The 20,943-nt window shown below is 42.1% G+C and overlaps 1 protein-coding gene across 3 annotated transcripts in view; it reads right to left on the bottom strand.

Annotated features, from left to right (window-relative positions):
- Nucleotides 1–20,943, bottom strand: part of CSGALNACT1 (chondroitin sulfate N-acetylgalactosaminyltransferase 1) — a 311,827-nt gene that overhangs the window by 35,970 nt on the left and 254,914 nt on the right. For all 3 annotated transcript variants that reach the window (XM_079143355.1, XM_079143357.1, XM_079143356.1), the window contains exon 5: nucleotides 13,627–13,843. In XM_079143355.1, coding sequence (XP_078999481.1) covers nucleotides 13,627–13,843 — 217 coding nt within the window. The remainder of the gene's footprint in view (nucleotides 1–13,626; nucleotides 13,844–20,943) is intronic.

The raw sequence follows: 20,943 nt of genomic DNA, 5'->3' as shown, positions 1-20,943 counted from the left end.
CAGGCATTAAATGATCACACCAATCAACAGTTAAAAGAGCAAATATGAAAGCAAGAGATCATTTCAATAAAGAGTTAGAGATACTGAAAAAAAAAAAAAAAACAGAAATCCTTGAAATGAAGGAAACAATAAACCAAGTTAAAAACTCCATAGAAAGCATAACCAATAGGATAGAACACCTGGAAGACAGAACCTCAGACATTGAAGACAAAATATTTAATCTTGAAAACAAAGTTGACCAAATAGAGAAGATGGTAAGAAATCATGAACAGAATCTACAAGAATTATGGGATATCATGAAAAGGCCAAATTTAAGAATTATTGGGATTGAGGAAGGCTTAGCGAAACAAACCAAAGGAATGAACAATCTATTCAATAAAATCATATCAGAAAATTTCCCAAATCTGAAGAATGAAATGGAAAACCAAGTACAAGAGGCTTATAGGACTCCAAATATACAAAATTACAACAGACCCACACCAAGGCACATTATTATGAAAATATCTAACATACAAAATAAAGACAGAATTTTAAAGGCCGTGAGAGAAAAGAATCAAATTACATTCAGGGGGAAACCAAGAAGAATATCAGCAGATTTTTCAATCCAGACCCTAAAAGCTAGAAGGGCCTGGAACAACATTTACCAAGCCCTGAAAGAAAACGGATGCCAACCCAGAATCTTATACCCAAAAAACTTACTTTCAGATTTGATGATGAAATAAGATCCTTCCATGATGAACAAAAGCTAAAGGAATTTACAAAAAGAAAGCCGGCATTACAGAACATTCTCAGCAAAATATTCCATGAGGAAGAGATGAAAAACAACGATGCAAATCAGCAACGGGAGGAACTAGCCTAAAGGAATAGCCAAATAAAAGAGAAACCAAATTCATGTCAAAAAACAAAAATGAGTCAAATGACTGGGAATACAAATCATATCACAATAATAACCCTGATTGTCAATGGCCTGAACTCAACAATCAAAAGACATAGACTGGCAGATTGGATTAAAAAGAAAAATCCAACAATATGCTGCCTGCAAGAGACTCATCTCTTAGAAAGAGATACCCATAGACTAAAGGTGAAAGGATGAGAAAAACATACCATGCACAGGGACACAGCAAAAAAGCTGGAGTATCCATCCTCATTTCAGATACTGTGGACTTCAAGCCAAAACTAGTCAGAAGGGATAAAGAAGGACATTACATACTGCTTAAGGGAAGCATAAATCAGCAAGACATAACAATCATAAATATCTATGCCCCAAACAGTGGCTCATCCATGTACGTCAAACAAATCCTTCTCAATTCCAGAAATCAAATAGACCACAACACAATAATACTAGGCGATTTTAACACACCTCTCTCACCGCTGGATAGATCTTCCAAACAAAAATTGAATAAAGAAACCATAGATCTCAATAACACAATCAACAATTTAGACTTAACTGACATATATAGAATATACGATCCAACAAAGAATGAATACACTTTCTTCTCAGCAGCACATGGATCCTTCTCTAAAATAGACCATGTTTTATGCCACAAAGCTACTGTTAGCAAATACAAGAAGACAGAGATACTACCTTGTGCTCTATCAGATCATAATGGATTGAAATTAGAAATAAATGACAGAATAAAAAACAGAAACTTCTCCAATACCTGGAGATTAAATAATACGCTATTATATGATGAATGGATAACAGAAGACATCAGGAAGGAAATAAAAAAAATTCTTAGAAGTAAATGAGAACAAAGACACATCATATCAAAATCTCTGGGACACTATGAAAGCAGTACTTAGAGGAAGATTTATTTCATGGGGCGCATTCAACAAAAGAAGTAGAAATCAACAAATAAACGACTTAACACTACAGCTCAAAGCCCTAGAAAAAGAAGAGCAGACCAACACCTAAAGTAGTAGAAGACAAGAAATAGTTAAAATCAGAGCCAAAATCAACCAAATGGAAACAAAAGAAACAATCGGAAAAATTAACAAAATAAATAGTTGGTTCTTTGAAAAAATAAACAAAATTGATAAACCCTTAGCCACACTAACAAAGAGAAAGAGGGAGAAAACTCAAATTACTAAAATTCAGAATGAACAAGGAAATATCACAACAGACACGAGTTAAATACAAAACATAATTAGAAGCTATTTTGAAAATCTATACTCCAACAAAACAGAAAACCTCGAAGACATCAACAAGTTTCTAGAGACATATGAATTACCTAAACTGAACGAGGAGGATATACACAACTTAAATAAAACAATTTCAAGCAATGAAATAGAAGAGGTCATTAAAAGCCTACCAACAAAGAAAAGCCCAGGACCAGATGGGTTCTCAGCCGAGTTCTACAAAACCTTTAAAGAAGAGTTCATTCCAATACTCCTCAAAGTATTCCATGAAATAGAAGAGGAGGGAACCCTCCCAAACTCATTCTATAAGCCAATATCACCCTGATACCTAAACCAGACAGAGATACATCGAGGAAAGAAAATTTCAGACCAATATCCTTAATGAACATCGACGCAAAAATTCTCAACAAAATTTTAGCAAACTGCATACAAAAACATATTAAAAAGATAGTGCACCATGATCAAGTGGGTTTCATCCCAGGGATGCAAGGTTGATTCAACATCCGGAAATCAATAAATGTCATTCACCATATCAACAGACTTAAACTTAAGAATCACATGATTATTTCAATAGATGCAGAAAAAGCATTTGATAAAATACAGCACCCCTTCATGATCAAAACACTAGAAAAATTTGGGGTAGTGGGAACATTCCTTAACATCGTAAAGGCCATATACACTAAGCCCATGGCCAATATCATTCTAAATGGTGAAAAACTGAAAGCATTCCCCCTAAAAACTGGGACAAGGCAGGGATGCCCTCTTTCACCACTTGTATTCAACATCGTCCTTGAAACTCTAGCCAGAGCAATTAGACAAACCAAAGAAATTAAAGGGATACGAATTGGAAAAGAAGAACTCAAACTATCCCTGTTCGCTGATGACATGATTATATATTTAGAGGAACCTGGAAATTCCACCAGAAAACTCTTAGAACTCATAAGTGAATTCAGTAAAGTAGCAGGTTATAAGATCAATGCTCATAAATCCAATGCACTTTTATACATAAATGATGAATCTTCAGAAAGAGAAGTTAGGAAAACTACCCCATTCACAATAGCCTCGAAAAAAATAAAATACTTGGGAATCAATCTCACAAAAGAGGTGAAAGACCTCTACAATGAGAACTACAGAACACTAAAGAAAGAAATTAAAGAAAACCTTAGAAGATGGAAAGATCTCCCATGTTCTTGGATAGGAAGAATATTGTCAAAATGGCCACACTACCTAAAGTGCTATACAGATTCAATGCAATTCCAATTAAAATCCCAATGATGTACCTTACAGAAATAGAGCAAGCAATTATGAAATTCATCTGGAAGAATAAGAAACCCAGAATAGCTAAAGCAATCCTCAGCAGAAAGAGCGAAGCAGGGGGTATCGCAATACCAGATCTTCAACTCTACTACAAAGCAATAGTAACAAAGCGGCATGGTATTGGTACCACAATAGACAGGTAGATCAATGGTACAGAATAGAGGACATGGACACAAACCCAAATAAATACAATGTTCTCATACTAGACAAAGGGGCCAAAAATATGCAATGGAGAAAAGATAGCCTCTTCAACAAATGGTGCTGGGAAAACTGGAAAACCAGATGCAACAGAATGAAATTAAACCCCTATCTCTCACCCTGCACAAAACTCAACTCCAAATGGATCAAGGACCTCAGAATCAGACCAGAGACCCTGCATCTTATAGAAGAAAAAGTAGGTCCAAATCTTCAACTTGTTGGCTTAGGATCAGACTTCCTTAACAGGACTCCCATAGCACAAGACATAAAAGCAAGAATCAACAACTGGGATAGATTCAAACTAAAAAGCTTTCTCTCAGCAAAGGAAACTATCAGTAATGTGAAGAGAGAGCCTACAGAGTGGGAGAATATCTTTGCCACTCATACTTCAGATAGAGCGCTAATTTCCAGAATATATAAAGAACTCAAAAAACACTACACCAAGAATATAAATAATCCAATCAACAAATGGGATAAGGAAATGAACAGATGCTTCACAGAAGAAGATTTACAAGCAATCAACAGATATATGAAAAAATGTTCCACATCTCTAGTAATAAGAGAAATGCAAATCAAAACAACCCTAATATTTCATCTCACCCCAATTAGAATGGCGATTATCAAGAACACAAGTAACAACAGGTGTTGGCGAGGATGTGGGGAAAAAGGTACACTCATACATTGCTGGTGGGGTTGCAAATTAGTTCAGCCACTCTGGAAAGCAGTATGGCAATTCCTTAGAAATCTTGTAATGGAACCACCATTTGACCCAGCTATCCCACTCCTTGGCCTATACCAAAAGGACTTAAAATCAGCATACTACAGAGATATAGCCACATCAATGTTCATTGCTGCTCAATTCACCATAGCCAGATTGTGGAACCAACCTAGATGCCCTTCAGTTGATGAATGGATAAAGAAACTGTGGCATATATGTATACAATGGAATATTACTCCGCCATAAAGAATGATAAAATTATGGCAGGCAGGCAAATGGATGAAATTGGAGGATATCATGCTAAGTGAGATAAGCCAATCTCAAAATACCAAAGGACGAATGATCTCGCTGATAAGAGGATGAGGACATATAATTGGGGGTGGGAGGGGTTAGCGTTAGGGTTAGGGTTAGGTTTAGGATTAGGGTTAAGGAGAGGGTGGTAAGAATGGAGGAAGGAAGGACTGTATAGAGGGAAAAGAGGGGTGGGAGGGGTGGGGGGGAAGAGAAAAAAATAACAGAATGAATCAAACAACATTGCCCTATATAAATTTATGATTACACAAATGGTATGCCTTGACTCCATGTACAAATAGAGAAACAACTTGTATCCCATTTGTTTACAATTAAAAAAAAAAAGCATAGCAATAGATAGGATAATCCAGGACCTCTTTAAACCTGGTCTTGATCCCGAACACAGTGGAGATCGTTGCAAGGTGTTCAGCGAGAGGGTAACTGTTTTAGAACGATTCACTTGGACAATTATGTGGAAGATAGGGCATGGTGGCTCGCACCTATAATCCTAGCAATTTGGGAGGCTGAGGCAGGATCCTAAGTTTGAGGTCAGCCTGGGCAACTTAATGAGACCCTATCTTCAAACAAACAATAAAAAGGGCTGGAGATGTAGCTCAGTGACTCAGTGGTAAAAATTCCGCCCCCCCAAAAAAAAACGTATGGAAGATAGAGCAGAGAGACAAGTGTCCAGCAATCAACAATATATAAGCCTCATAGTTTCTTTTTTTTTGTTTAATGCCTACTAATCCTATTTTCATTTATTTTACTGATTCCTCAGCCCTTTTTATTGTTTGACACTAAGTTATTTCGGGCCTCACTAATTTGCTGAGGCTAACCTCGAATTTTCAATCCTGCCTCAGACTCCTGAGTTGCTGGGATGGCAGGCGTGCACCACCGCACCAGCTATTTCACTGATACTTTAAAGCTCTTATCTATAAGCCTGCCTTTCCCCCCACATTGTTGTTTGGATGGTAGGCCTAACTCTGGTCTCTGTGTCTTGGTCACAGTGGGTGCTGCTAAGCAAATTGGGAAGTTTGCTCTATGGGTCCTGTTTCTCAGCAGACTGCTTCTTATTGGGCTAAATTTTTAAATTACAATGCTAGTCAGTGTCCCACCACCCTCCAACCCTGGGTTTGCCTGCCAGCCTCTCTGAACTCAGTGTGCTCTCTAGCCCTTCCTTCCAGGTGTCCAGTTGTTAACCATGTCCTGTTGTCATGTTTGCATATCATCAGCTTGAGCTACCTTTTTAATCTCTTTTCTGGACTACTTGTTCTAGAATCTGGGGCAATTTTATTATTTTATTAAAATGTCTTCAAAAGTTTGTAACAGAGTTGTAAAGGTATTTCTTTATTCATACAAAATAAAACTAAGGAGTAGTTCTAAAACTCACATAATTGCAAAGTGATTTTAAGTGTGTGTAATGACTGTAATGCACCTGCCTGTGGTTTCTATTGGTGGTGAAGTTACAGGGACCACTGATACTGTTGTGGATTGCTGTCTACATTCATAATTGAAGAAAACGTTACCTTTCAGCTAGAAGTTGGTAAAAATAAAGTTTTTTTCCCCACCCCCCCCCCCCCCAAAAATCCGCCAGTCTGAGTGGAACCCAGCAACATGAAAAAGGTTCTTGGTTCAGCGAGAAGGAGTCGAAATAAAAAGCAAGCAAAGTGGAAATAAATACTTTTTTAAAAAAGATCACAAAGAATATTTTCCATAATGATACATCATTTTTTTTTACCTTGGAGAGGCTCAGATAAAGATCCAGAGAAATTCTATGACTTTGTTATTATGCGATTCTTCCTACTGTCAAACAAAACACACATCAAAATAATGGACGAACTTAAATTCTATAACATGGAAGCTGAGAAACCCAGTAGCCAAATCCAAGTTTGACCATAGTTTCAAAGGCAATAGAGGAGGAGGAGGAGGAGGAGGAAGAGGGGAGAAGAAGAGGAGGAGGAGGAGGAGCAGCAGCAGAGTAGAGTGAGCACACTACTGATCGAAAGGGAAGCGCACACAAACAGGACCTAGATTCGCGGCAGCTCCGCTGGGGGACCCCGCCGCCTTCCTGGTCACAGGTAAAGGAGTCTTAGGATCCCAGGTGAGGGAGGTGGGATGTTCACGGGAAGGCAATGGCATGTGGCACCTGTGCAGTTCCCCTAAGGGACAGGAGGACAATAGCAAGGGTGCAGGAGCCTGCTTTAGCGGCCGATCCCAGGACCAAAGATGGGGTCCCGCAGTGAGTATGCGGTCTGGTCACACCAGAAGCAGAACAGTCTGCACTGCTCTCAGGGGTGCAGCAGGTGGGATATTCATTCTCACCCAGAGATGACAACACTCAAGCTTCAGGGTCGCGATTTTTGAGAATCCTGGTAACATCATGCATTTGGTGTTCGTTGCCTCTTAAAGAGCAACCCTTAGTTCCACTGCCAAGAAACGAACTTGTCTCACTCAGCAACGTTCAGGCTTCTTCTCCCTGAGCACTAAGGGCTGAAGTAAAGTAGCCTTTGCTTTCCTTTTTCTTCTTGTCTGCTGCGAAGTTCAGAAACCTGCCGTTTTGTTAAGTCTTGATTGTTGCCATTCGTTCCCAGGGACACCTATCCCCTTCCCATTTTGTAATTGAGCCCCCATCGATTGACTTTTATAAAAATGAATTTTCACATTTGTATTTTCATAAATGCAAATAATTTTCAGATTGGTTCCCATGACTCTGAGAATAATGAGAAGAAAACAACAATAATAAATGCTTCACTCCGTGTGCTCCATGTACCCAGGAAACAATTTTGTCCCCAGGGCACACAGTTATGGAGCTTGAAAACGTGGCCTCCTGTTCCTTGCTGATTTCACCCGGGCAGGCGATCACCCCAGGTGAGCCATTTTTATAGACTTTGCCTTCTCAGGGGCTATATTGTAACTCGCCACCAGGTCTGCTCTCTGGGAAATTCCAGGTTCCACATTCAATATTTCTGGACAAGAACAAAGAGACACGTTGTTCTAAGTCTTAGCCTTGTGAGTTTCTTCTACATGACTAACAAGTGAATTTATGCTAAAGTGAAAGGCCTAACACTCCCTGTCAAGCTCAGCAGAGAGCTGCATGGGGCCCAACCAGGACCACACTTCTACTTTCCAGAAGGTGCTACTACTGAGGTACTCAAAGTGGTATGTAAAAGATTCCTCAGCCGCTTGGTTTCAGAGCAAGGGGTGTTGATACTTGAAAGGTGATACCTTGGAAGGATAACACTTTAAATAAACAATCTCAAAGCTAGACAACTGCAAACCATTTGCCGAAATTAGTAGAAAATGTCAAAAATCTTGCCACCATTAAACAACCAGTGGAAAGGATGCATTCTTTTGCCATGAAATTTCACAAAGAGAAGACCAAGGAAAGAAATGGAAGGTTCTATCGTAGCCTCCTGCGGCTCCACCTCCAGGTGCTGCCCCCAGAAGGGGAGTAAGTGGGACAGTGAGGAGGCAGCCTGAAGGCCGAGGAGGTGCCCAGGCTGCTCCAGAGCATCAGGGAGACCCCAGGACTCTGGCATCACCAGCACAGGAAAAGCCACAGCAGATAATTTTCTTTTTTTCTTTTCTTTTTATTTTTTTAACATTGCAAGTAAGGGGGCTGTACCCTAGTCATGCTTTGTGAACAGCTCCTGCAAAAATAAGTGGATTTGAGAGAAGCAAAGGGGAAAATAGGAATTGCACATAAGCAGGATCCTTTGCCAGAGCTGGAAGAGAAGGGGTGGGAACTGCTGAGAGCCAACTATCTATTTTACAGGTCTTTCTCCCACACCCCACAGAACTATTCAGGGAAGAGCCCACACTTTCTTTTTTCCTCCCTTTTTGACTTGTAGAAGCAGAAAGCACTGTTGAGGACGGTGATCGAGGGAAGAGAAGGAAACAAACAGGCTGACTCTTTTGGAGGTTCCAGCCCTTAACATGTCGACCCCCAGGGAGGGGATGCTCCCCGGCCAGACCGGTGAGCCTAGCAAGTTCCTACGTCCACCCCAGGGCTCAGACGAGCCTCAGAGTTGGGGACTCCACAGAGGCTGCACTCAACAGGTGAGCTCCTCTCGCCACCAACCGCTCATTCCCTCAAATAAAGTGACAGAACAATATTCTGTCCTCAAATTGCAGCTGGGAGCCAGGTGCGGTGGTGCCCGCCTGTAATCCCAGTGGCTTAGGAGGCTGAGGCAGGAGGATCGCAAGTTCAAAGCCAGCCTCAGCAATGGCAAGGAGCTAAGCAACTCAGTGAGACTCCGTCTTAAATAAACTACAAAATAGGACTGGGGATGTGGCTCAGTGGTTGAGTGCCCCTGAGTTCAATCCCTGGTATAATAATAATAATAATAATAATAATAATAATAATAATAATAATAATGAAAGAAAGACATGCAGCTGGGAGTGGATGCAAACAGTTCCAATCAAGATGAGGAGGAAGACCAGAAGAATCCGCTAAACTGTGTCAGAGCAAACAGGAAGCCCGGGAGCCCTGCACATGACGCAGAGGAAAGATGAAAGGAAACACCATGGCAACCGCTTCCCGGGAGTCCAAACACAATTAAAGGAAAAAACTGAGATTTCAGGAAGAAATAGAACTCAAAGCAAATGAAAATGTGGTCTTGAAAGAAAATATAACTCAAAAGAAAATTCCTTACAAATGTTTTACCCTTTAACAAAAATGTGAATTCGATTAAAAAAAAAAAAAAGTTCAAAGAGGAAATGATAAAAACTAAAAGGCACATTGTGTACTCAGGAAATAAATCAATAGCCAAAACAAACAGAAGTATTAAGTTGGAAATAGCAAGGTACAGAATGAATACATCAGAAAATCAAATTACTGACACAAAGGGGGGCCTTAAGTACATGCAGATAAAAGACTGAGATGTTTAAAATCAGGGAGAAGCTAATAAAGGGAGATTGTGAAATATGCTATTGTGTCAGCACAGACCCCAATAAATGAAGAAGGACTCAAAGATAGAACACTGGAAAAGTCTCCCAGAAATGAAAGACCCCACCAAGCAACTAAGCCAACTCTTCCTGGCAAATGGCTGGAGAAGAACAGGAACCGGGACAAGCTAGATCCTAATTAACTTCTTAGGATTCAAGACTAAAGGACGGCTCTTCAGGCCTCCAGGCAGAAGCCAGCCATTTTCAGGAGAGACTAAAGGAAGCCCCTAAACCCTGGTCCCTGATATCAGTCAATGCCAGGCCAACGTCTGCAAGTCCGGAGGAAAGCGTGCCCTGGGATCCTGCAGCCAGCTGAGCTATCTTTCTGCTACCAAGATCCCAGGCAGAGGTCCTAGCTGAGGCACTGATGATCCTTCTCCAAAAACGTCCTCGCCCGTGCAACAGAGCCGGATAGGAAGCGGGATTGGAGAAGCTATTGAGAAGACTGGATGAACACTCTAAAGCTACTTAAATACAGAACCCGCACTTCACCAAACAGGATGTAAAGGCTGCAAACTCAGGCAAGATGGACGGCTAACAAAAATTAGAAAGTGGAACACAGAGGAAAAAGCGTAAACAGTGCTGATTTCCTTTTCTTACTGTAATTTTTCAGTCAATCCAGTCTAAAATTAAAATATATTGTAAAAAAATCCACAGTGATCCCAAACTTTTGTTCTGTTCTGCAAAATCACTTTTTTAACTTCAGAAGGATTTCTTAGGTACTAATATCTCTCACAGTGAAGAGATACTTTCTTAATGTTCAGCAATTTCTTCTGTAATACTTCAGATTCTCTTCTATAAATTTAAGAAAGGCAAAATTTAATTAATTAGAAATAGAATGTATAGTATATCTCATGTCACATTACAGGATTCCTAGCTAGCAAGCTAGTGTTCTGTCCATAGAAAAAGAAGCCTGGAATGGTGTTCAACTCATGTTAATAAATGGGTAGTTCTGCAGTCACTTTTTAAACAGTTTATTCTCTTTTGCTTAAACATCTTATACTAGCCAAGTGTCACTTCTATAAATTCTAGAAATTTATGTTTAAATTAAAAAAACAAAAACAATTTTCATGGAGATTTTAAACAAAATGTAGAACAGGGAAACTACATAAAAAGTTACACAAAACATAAAAAGAATGATATACAAATCATTCAAGTGCCCTCCTCAGTGTCAGTCAGTAAACAGTTCCCAACCTTCAGTAGGAAAGGACGTCCTAAAGATAGTGTCAAATATTCGTTAAATAGTCCATTGTATTTTCTCTCCATAATCTTATGATCATGTCACTTGCATCTAAATATTTAATGGGTCAGAATTTATTTTGGTTTTGGGGGGTTAAACAAGAATGAAATTGTTTTTTTCTGCTCTTTAGTTAGTTGCCCTAACATCATGTCTTGAAAATTCTTTGGGATTCATGATGCCACCTTTACTAAGTTATTAACTGGAGCTAAATAGCTTCAGGTATTCACCTCCTACATCCCAGTATACTTGGAAACCCTGGGCTGCAGAGCAAACTCCATCTTGGCCTCCTGTCCAGTGCCATCTGCTCAGGGAGCTTCTCTGGGCTGAATCCCCAGCCGCAAGCTCTGGCCAGTGAGTTCTACTTTCTGTGAAGGCAGGTTCCACATCTGGAATGCCTCTTCTCACTTCGTGCATCTGGATAGAGTGTCTGGGACATGTAACAGGTTCTGAAAACATCCTATCCAAGAAATAGTCCTCCCTCCACACCCCTTTGTGCAGAAGAGGACAGGTGATTAGTAAAAGCCAGGAAATGAGGCCCCAGGGTTTTTGTGTGTTTTGTAAACATTCACTAGTTACCGTTCACTTGGTCATCTCTATTTTGGAGACCCATAGCTATAACTTTTACTTTTCTCAATAATACTTCCCTTCTCCTTTTCTTCCTATGTTTAATTAGTTGCAATCTTCGTGACATGAAGGAAACAGCCAGTCATATATAACCTAGAGAGTCCAGCTGTTCTAGGTCCTCTGAGGGTTACATGGAGGAGCCAGCTTGGTGCTGAACCTCGTCGTAGGCATGGACACACCAGCTGCTATGAGTAACGCTTCTCCTAAATGCCCAGTGCTGACCACAGGACATCATGTTTAATCAGCCAGTGGCATCTGCCATTCCAACACGGGAACACCACAGGAAGGTGGAAAGGAGCCCAAACCACACTAACACCTGAGTCAGAACCAGGGACAATGAGAACTGCTACACCTGGAGAAGACAAGACACGCGAAGGTGTGGTGGCTTCTAAAATGCTTGACAGGTTATGATGTTTAATAGGAAATGGATTTGTTCAGTCATTTCTCCAGCTATTAGAACTAAATCCACTGGGGAGAAAATTACAGGGAGTCAGACTTTAGGTCTAAACAATCAAGTGCTTGTTACCTAGAGCTGGTCTGGACAGAGTCAGCTTGTGATGTAGTCATCTGGGACTCACCTCCAAACCTTAGGTCGGGGGTCCTGTAGTAGGATTCTGAATTAAGGAGGATTACACCAAATTACCTCGAAGGTCTCTTTTAAGAGTACTTGATTCTGATTTTAAATAACTTAATTACAAATGGGTTACCATTTAAATGAGAAAAAAAAAAAAACAACAGCATTTTTATGAACCAGATATTGAGAAGTACCAACCACATTCTCATAGAGAACATGCCTGCATTTTTTTAAAGGCTTAAAATGTATTTTAATAAGTTGATGCTGCACTACTTCTCCATTTCTCAGAAAAACTCCAAATTTAAGGTATCGGGAGCAAATCAAACATGGTACACCAATAAAAAATGCACAGCATAACTACCTAAGATAGGCAAGGCTAAGAGCTACTGTCAGACCATCAGCACACAGCAACCCTATTCCCAAGATTATACTAGGCCTATCAAGAAAATCTGTGAATAGCAACATCATAGACACGAAAGGGTCATTCTTGGGTTGTTTTTACCCAAGAAAAAGATGGAGGCAAGTTAACACCAGATTTTTTTAAAAGATATATAAAATGAAAAGTTCTAAGAAAAAATGTCTTCCTTAGGATATGAAGGTTATAACAGAACTGTATGTATGTTGTCTGCAACCTCTGTGGACGTTTGCCTGAATTCTCACCTGGGAGCGAATGGAGCTATGGGGCTAAGGTCACTGGGGGATGTTTCGTTTTTGTGGTATATGTGGCAGTGTCTCCGGGTTCAAGGGACATGACTGCATTTTAATGATGTGACTGTAACAATAAAAGTTTAAAAATCAGCTTGCTCTTCCATGATTAGATAATATGATAGTTAGATAATATGATTTTCTACCTTTAAAATAAGCAGGCTAAATACGTTAGCTGGTTTACCTCGGTCAATATATGAATTTGGGTCATTAAAGCTTATTAGACCCAGAGTGAAGGGCTTCAAGACATCCATAAAAACTATCTTAGTGCATCTGAGAATAAAACCCCACTTAGTCTTATCGAGTAGCTATAAAAATGAGTGCTTGAAACCTTCCTGGCATGTTCTAAGCTTAATCTCTTCAGGGATAAAGCTTAGAATAAAAAGTAGTTTCTGGTTCAACCCCTCCCAGCTGCAGCCAGAGCTGGACAGTACTGAAGCTGAGCAAGGGCCTGGCCAGCAAGGGTTCAGTGTTGACATAGGCTCTGTCACCAGCCAGCTCCTTCCTGCTCCTTAGGATGTAGAATGTCACCCATTCCCCTTTGAGAGTCTCATTTCCTGCTGTCCCCAAGAAAGAGCATGAACACGGGTCAGAACGGAACACAAAGGGCCTGGGGTCATCTTTGTAGATGCTGATGAAAACCTGTCCTCCTAATTTTCACTTCGGAAGGTAAATATGCTTATCTGGGGATTTTCTCATTGCCTTGGGGAAACACAAACACCAATGATAAACTTCATATGAAGAAGACAGAGTTGAACAGCAAGAGAAAGGGGCCATTATACCTGGCAGGGGAAGCCAAGGGGATGACGGGAAGTGACGTCAGCCTTCTGACGCACCCTCACCAGGAAGATAAACATGAGCAAACAAACCAACCTGAAGTTCTGCATGAACTGCCGGAACTTGTCCACCCGTCTGGCTAGCGGCACGATAACGTTGATAAGCGTGTTGGCCATGTTGAGTTTCTCTTTTTTCACTTTGATGATGGGGCCAAAGGGCCGGAACAAGACCAGGCGTCGGAACTCATGTTTGCTGTCCCCTCTGAAGGTGAGCTCATACAGAGTGCCTTTGTCTCTTTCTGTTCTGTAGATCCCTGTTGACACAAGGACAGGGAAAGACAGTTTTAAAAAAATCAGCCTTGCTGCTTTCATGACAGAGACCTAGCACAAAACGCCTATAAGAACTAATATTAAATCTCTATAATTATTAGAAAACTCCAAATGCTCCAAACTAAAAATACCAAGAGAAATCAAAATGCCATCAATTAAAAAAATACAGTTATGAAGACTTCAGGAAAAACATGGGAAAAAGTGTATAATGTTCTGCACAAAACCATATTTATAGTATTCAGAGGCATTCATGAAAGGATTGCTAGGAAATATGCCAAAATAAAACTGATTATGATGTAGAGTGGGATGTTTTTTTCTTTTCTGCTGTTATTCACATTTTCTACAATATGATTAGAATAATATTTAAATGATTATGTTTGTTTCATTTAAAATGTGTTATAATTGCCTCTTAGAAATTATAGCTATTTCAAATGAATTGACCATAGTGATCTATTCAGGGCACTGTGGGGGAGCTCAGGGCTGGACCCACGGGTTATGTGGTCCTCTGGAAGCCTCTGGAAGCATCCAAGCAGGCAATACATGAAGTACCCAGTATGACAAGCAGACACATCACATTTAGCTTCATATCTTCCTTCCTACTCCTAAGCAGTGTGGCTCAAGGCTTCACAGCACATACGCTCAAGCCAGACATCCTGGGTTCAAATCCTGACCCCACAGGTTTCCTATGGAAAATTGCCTAACCTTTCTGTGCCTGGTTTTCCCCACAGTTTACTGCTCAGGGTACATGCTTTAATATATGCTGATAATGGTGCATGGCACACAGTAAGTGCTCAATAAATGTTTGCTATCGTCTTTGCTCTCCTTTCTTCGGCAGCCCTGTTGTGACAGGGTGTAGTCAGAAGATGTAGAAGCAGGAGAGAAGGCAGTTTATGTTCCCTTCAGACTGTGTTCCACCCCAGCGACTGTGACTGAAACTCCACCAAGTGTGGCTTGTTAGGTTGAAGATGTCACCTCAGCTTCTCAGCTCCAATCTCGGGAGGAGCCTCCCCTCTCTGGCCCACATGACAGAACCTCCCTGTCTAAAGACCTAGGTTCTAGTTCCTTCCCAAAGTCATCAGTTAGGAGAGTTTTCTTAACGTTAGAAAATAAGGAAAACTAGTAACATTCAAAAATCACCAGGGAGCTTTTATCCTTGACATATATCACATTTTCCATGTCTCCTTCTTCCTCTTAATCCCATTGCACCTTCCAGTCTTTGAGTAGCTACAGAAATAAATCTGCAGGAGAAAATGTCTGCCTAGGTCGTTACAGGTTGTCCAGGTGTCTCAACAACCACTTCTCTTTCCTTCCTCATTCTTCTTCCTTTCTTTGGTGGGAACAATGCATCTTCACAAACATTGCCAAGTTCTTGTCTCTGTTCTTTGCCGTATAGGAGCTATTCATCCTCCAGCCCTAGTCCTACTGCTCTTTGATCCTGGTGAAAGTTTGCATCTTGGTGAGGTGCCTGGCATTGTGAATTCTCAAGGTGGCTTCCTACCCCACAGATGTCCTGTAGGCCACCTGCAAAGATGCAGAGGCACAATCCACTGGCAGTGAGTGTGGTGATTGAAGGACCCTGTGCAGAATGACAAGAACTCAGTCCTCTTTGGAAGCCTTTGCCGGCTCCTTGGGAAATGGGGTACACTGCTCAACTGCCTCCAGAGTCAGGGAGGTTGAGAGAGTTCTGCTGAGCTGATGTTGGAAAGGAATTGAGAGTTTTTGTAGGGGCCAGTGATGGAAGAGAAAAAGTCTGTTTCTCTGGAAGCTCAAAGGAGTTCTTTGAAAACATTAAGTGGTTCCCTTCAAAGCCTGTTAATTCTTTCAGGCAATTAGTCTCCATGGAGGAAGCAGGCTCTTTCCCACCTCTAACAATGTCTAGAGCGGCTGGTTAAACCACCAACTCTCAGGAATCAAGTGAGGCTGGGTTGAGTCACAGGGAGTCCCAGCGGGTCACAGAGGGCAGATCTGCACAACCGAAACTGGCCTGCTGGGTCTGGTCTGCACCTTGTCCCACTTCTGCTACTTCACGTTAGCTGCTCTGCTTCTGCTTATAGCAATGAACATGGCAAAGGATGCTGACGGCTGAACGTGCAGGTCAAAGGCACGGGAGCTGGGGGTTTGTGTTTTCAACGGACTCTTTTTCTCTCTCAGCATCTGGATAAGAACCATCAACTTTTAAAGATCTAAAGCCACCGAGCTGAAAATACAGGTAGCAGTCTATTCAAATCTGTCTCAAGAGCTAGACACCTCTTCATGAAGAACCCAGAGAACGCAATAATTCTCATTAACAGCGATTCCTATAACTGTGGCCTACTAGTGAGGGGTCTTTTGCAGTCCCACATCATGAGCCCAGGACCCCAGTGATCCCAGACTGCACAGCTGAGGTGATTAGTGGTTTTAGGTGAGGCGGGCCCCTCATCAAGACGGTCACAACCCCTTTTAAACTGCTTTCTCACTGTCTTCCACAAATGGTGCCTTAAAATAGTTGTTACATCAACTTTTGAGTATGTTTCCCCATACACTAATTGCTTTAATTATCTCTTATCAATCTGATTTGAGATTCCTTTAATTGCATCTCTTTTAAAGGTAAGTTATTTAAAACAGTCTGCAACCTAGGTCCCCAAAACCCACACCCCGCCACCACACCTACACTCACACACTTGCACGTCTGCACAGAGAAAGCACTCACAGGTGGTCTGCTACTAACACAAAGGACAGCACCTCAAAGAATTCTTTTGCCTCCTGGGGTCTTTATTTTAGTGGTGGAAACACAAAGGAACAGAGAGGAAGCGGACAGAAGCATTCCGAGTCAGGGATGGCCTTCTAGCACACAAGCTGGCAGGCCACACGTAGGTCAGCCACACCAGCACTTCTGTTGTATTTTATAGGATAATATTATTTTATGCACCGTGCAATTTAAAGACTGACGTAAGAACTTTGCAGCCAACTTGGATCTTCTTCAGACACCCTCACTGGCACCTCTTCTCCTTTCCTTCCCTCCCTACATGCTCAACTCACTGTGAGTTTGGGGTTTCTGCTCCTGGGCAAACATTCCAATGCCTGTCTGGAACCTCCCACTATTTGGGGACACCTCTGGGAACCCCAAGAAATATCTCTGCAGTCTGCTCCAAAATCTATTCTGGAGCTAATAAGATGAAGGGCTTCCGCCACTCTGTGTTCTGTCTTTACTTTGGAAACCGTGACCCTGAAAGAGCAGGAGAGTCCCATGCCTCACTCTCACTTGACCCTCACACAATATGGGTGATAGGTGGTGACCATCTGCCTTCATTCTCAAGTGTCCACGTGCACCTTGCCTCACTGGCCTTCCTAGATGGAGCCTCGGTCCCCTGGCTAGATAGCTGCAGTCATCTACCCAGCCCTGCCCCAGCCTCTGGGGCTCAGTCCACACCACACATATCCTCTGGCCCTTGACCTGCCAACAGAACCACTCCAATCCTGCTCTTCCTGAGCTCTCACCAGCTCCCATGACCTTTGGAGTAAGTATTAATACATGGCCTGGCCTTCAAGACCCTTCGTAAGCTGGCCCCATCTACTCTTCTAACTGCATGTCCTGTGACTGACTCGTGAATCCTGGGCTGCAGTCAGGCTGGTTTGCAGTGAGCATGTGGGGCCCTCCCGCCCTTGGAGAAACTGGAGCCCCTGTGCACTGCTGGTGGGAATGTAAAGTGGTGCAGCTGCTGCAGAAACAGCTGGCAGTTAGTTCCTCAAAAAGGCAAACACTCGTTCACAGCCACGTTATTCCCAAATGCAAAAAGAGAGAAACAATACAAATCTCCACCAACAGATGAACAGACAAAATCTAGTACTGCATACAGTGCAATACTATTCAATCTTAAAAAGAAATGCATCTTCTCATTTCTACAAGAATAAATGTCCTCGAAGACATTGTGCTGAGCAGAATAATCCAGGGGCTTAATGAAGCCAGGGGTTGTAGGGAGCAGGGCATGGAAAGCTCGTGTTTAATGGGTGCAGAGGTTATATGTGGGAAGATGGAGATGTTCTAGAGATGGAGAGGGTGACGGTGGAACAACAGTGTGACTCTCCCTAACATTACTGAGCTGAACACTTAAAAATGGTTAATGGTCAATTTTATGAAATGCACATTTTCCTCCCTCCGTAACTGCTCTCCTCTGGAAAGGTCCTGCACTTTCTCTGAGACACCCATATCCCACCCGTCTCCTGGCTCCCTTCTGCCCCCTCTAAGTCTGTTCTTGCCCCTTTGGGAAGATGCCCACAACAGTCTCGATCCAAAGTGGTCCTTCATTCTCCAGACACTTGTGTCTTACAGCATTTAAACATTTTTTTTCCCTAGAACTATGTTTTTTGGTACTTGAGAACACGGAAGGACTTTGAACCACCAAAGAGACGGGTACACTGAAATCAGAGAAGTTGTGATATCCCTGTGTCCACTGCTTGGCTCAAGGGTTTATCCCTGGTGTCACCCTGAAAATATTGCAAGAATTACTTTTTTTTTTTTTTTTTTTTGGCGATGCTGGGGATTGAACCCAGGGCCTTGTGCTTGAGAGGCAAGCACTCTACCCACTGAGCTATATCCCCAGCCCCAAGTAGTACATTTTGAAAGGGGGAACTTTAAGGGGAGGGGGAGATATTTCTCCAAAAGAAATACAGTTGTCCCCTAGTTCCTATGGGGAATTGGTTCCGAGATTCCCCTAGTATCTCCAAATCCAAGAGGATGCTCACATCCCTTCTGTAAATGGCATAGAATGGGCATACAACCTACATAATCCTCCCATATACTTTAAATACTCACTAGGTTACTTACAATAGCTGTTGTAAGGTAAATTCTATATCACTAGTTGTTATACTCTATTGTTTAGGAAATAATAACAAGAAAAAAACTATACACTTTCAGTTCAGATGTAATTTTTTAAAAAAAAAATATTTTCAGTGCAAGGTTGGTTGAATCCTGGATGCAGAATCCATGGATATAGAGGGCTGACTGTGTTTGGGAAAAGAATATCTCTAAAAGGCAGAAATGCTGACAGAAATAAATAGGGACAGGAAAATTGTTGATAGCAGGTGAGGAGGCAGAACATTATTTTAAAAAATTATCTGGGATCATTTAATACTAAAAATACTCCACTAATGTACCTTGTTCTTGAAGACATCACTGAAGGAGCACACACATGCTTTCTCTCTGACTCTGGAAGGGCATATTCTGTTTATTTTTTTAAGAAGAGAAAGAGGTAAATATGTGAGAAAGGTTTTATTCCAAAATAGTATTTATTTTTTAACTATTTGGTGCTTTTAGCTATTTGGTAACTACCTAGAAAGTTCTGCCTAGATGGTGTGTCTCAATCCCAGAGACGTCATTACAGCACTGTCACTTGTCAGCTCTGTTGTTGCAAGTCAATAGCACAACACAAAGCATTTGTGAAAGTGATGAACAAGACTGCCATGGATTGATCTGTCCTTCCTCCCTCCCTCCCTCCCTCCCTCCCTTCCTCCCTCCCTCCCTTCCTTCCTTCCTTCGTTCCTTCCTTCCTTCCTCCCTTCCTTCCTTCTTTTTTTCCCTTCCTTCCTCCCTCCCTCCCTCTCTTTCTCTCTCTCTCTTTCAGTACTAGGGATTGAACTCAGGGGAGCTTAACCACTGAGCAACATCCCCAGCCCTTCTTATTTTTTATTTAGAGACAGGGTACCACTAAGTTGCTTGGGACCTCTCTAAGTTGCTGAGGTTGCCTTTGTACTTGTGAGATCCTCCTGCCTCATCCTGAGCTGCTGGGATTACAGGTGTGCACCACTGCACGTGGCTCTGAGAGTTTCTTTCACTGAATAAAGAATGGTTGTGCCCACTGCACTTGCTGAGGTGATTCATGAATTACCTTTTCTCACTTCCACAGATTACATTTGGTGTGTGCTTGTTCGTGTCACAGATCCAAGCAGACAAACACAATATTTGGTTCTTACTCTGTTAGAAATGTCTAATAACCTCACCTATTTAGAGATCCCTCTTACTCCACTAGTTCTAGCAGCCGACTTTCTTTCTTTCCCTCACCCCACAAAACTACAATGTACCTATCACCTCCCAAAGGCCACCGGGTATCTGACAATAAGTAGGAGGTGAAGGCATGTAAGATTCCAGAGCTGCAATGGACTGGGCTCCTCACAGGTGACCTGCCAGCCCCACACAATCCATATTCAAGTAACATGATTAGTTTTATCCTTGATTTTTCTGGTGGTTATCAGTATTATTTACCCCAGATCATGTTCTATATTAGAGATCCAAAGATGAGCATGGTAAAGGAGCAGGGCTTTCAGAATTTACATTCTAGGGAAGAAAACAGGCAGAAATAATCTGGCAAGCACCTCCTGAAGTCAGCCCGAGATGTGAGGGAACAAAAGGGGAGGCCATGTCCACCTGGTGGAGGGTATGGATGGTTAGGTAGCAGATGTCTCACCAGAACTGACGACCGAGTGGCTATTTCCCAGGACTATAAAACCAGAGAGGGCACGCTAAGGGAAGATAATAGCGTAAGCGAAAATCCTGCAAAAAACAAACTAACACCAAACAACTGGCTGGGTTTGGCAGACTCAAAGCAGTTCGGCAAGGCCGGGGTGCAATAGGTAGGTGTGGGAGAGAAGTGGGAGATGAGCTTGGAGCCAGGGGCCATGCCACCTGGGCCAGCAAAGTCATCCTCACAGCTGTGACTCTGTCCTGGAGCACAAGGGCACCAAGATGAGGCGTTAGGAGGATCACCTCACAGCAGTGCAGAGCATGGGTGGAGAGGAGCTCAGGAGCAATGAGGAAGGAGCCACCTGGTGCAGCAGGAAATGACAAGGACTTGAACCAAGATGGTAGCATGGAGATGATGGGAGGAGGAAGAGGCTTGGTTACAGAACTTGGTCAGAACTTGGTTGGAGAATGGATAGTAGTGGAGGGAAAAGAGGGATGTGGTGTGACTCAGCTGCAGGTGAGAAAGGGGACAGGAGACAAGCTCTGCATGTCCGGATTTGAGAAGCTGCATGAGTAGTCTGCAGTCAGCGACAGACCTTTTTAAACACAGATGTGGGCATTCCCACAAAACCAACTGAAGCTGTGGGT

This window comes from Sciurus vulgaris (genome assembly GCF_902686455.1).
Source record: "Sciurus vulgaris genome assembly, chromosome: 5".
NCBI lineage: Eukaryota > Metazoa > Chordata > Mammalia > Rodentia > Sciuridae > Sciurus > Sciurus vulgaris.
This window is presented reverse-complemented; position numbering and strand designations above follow the sequence as displayed.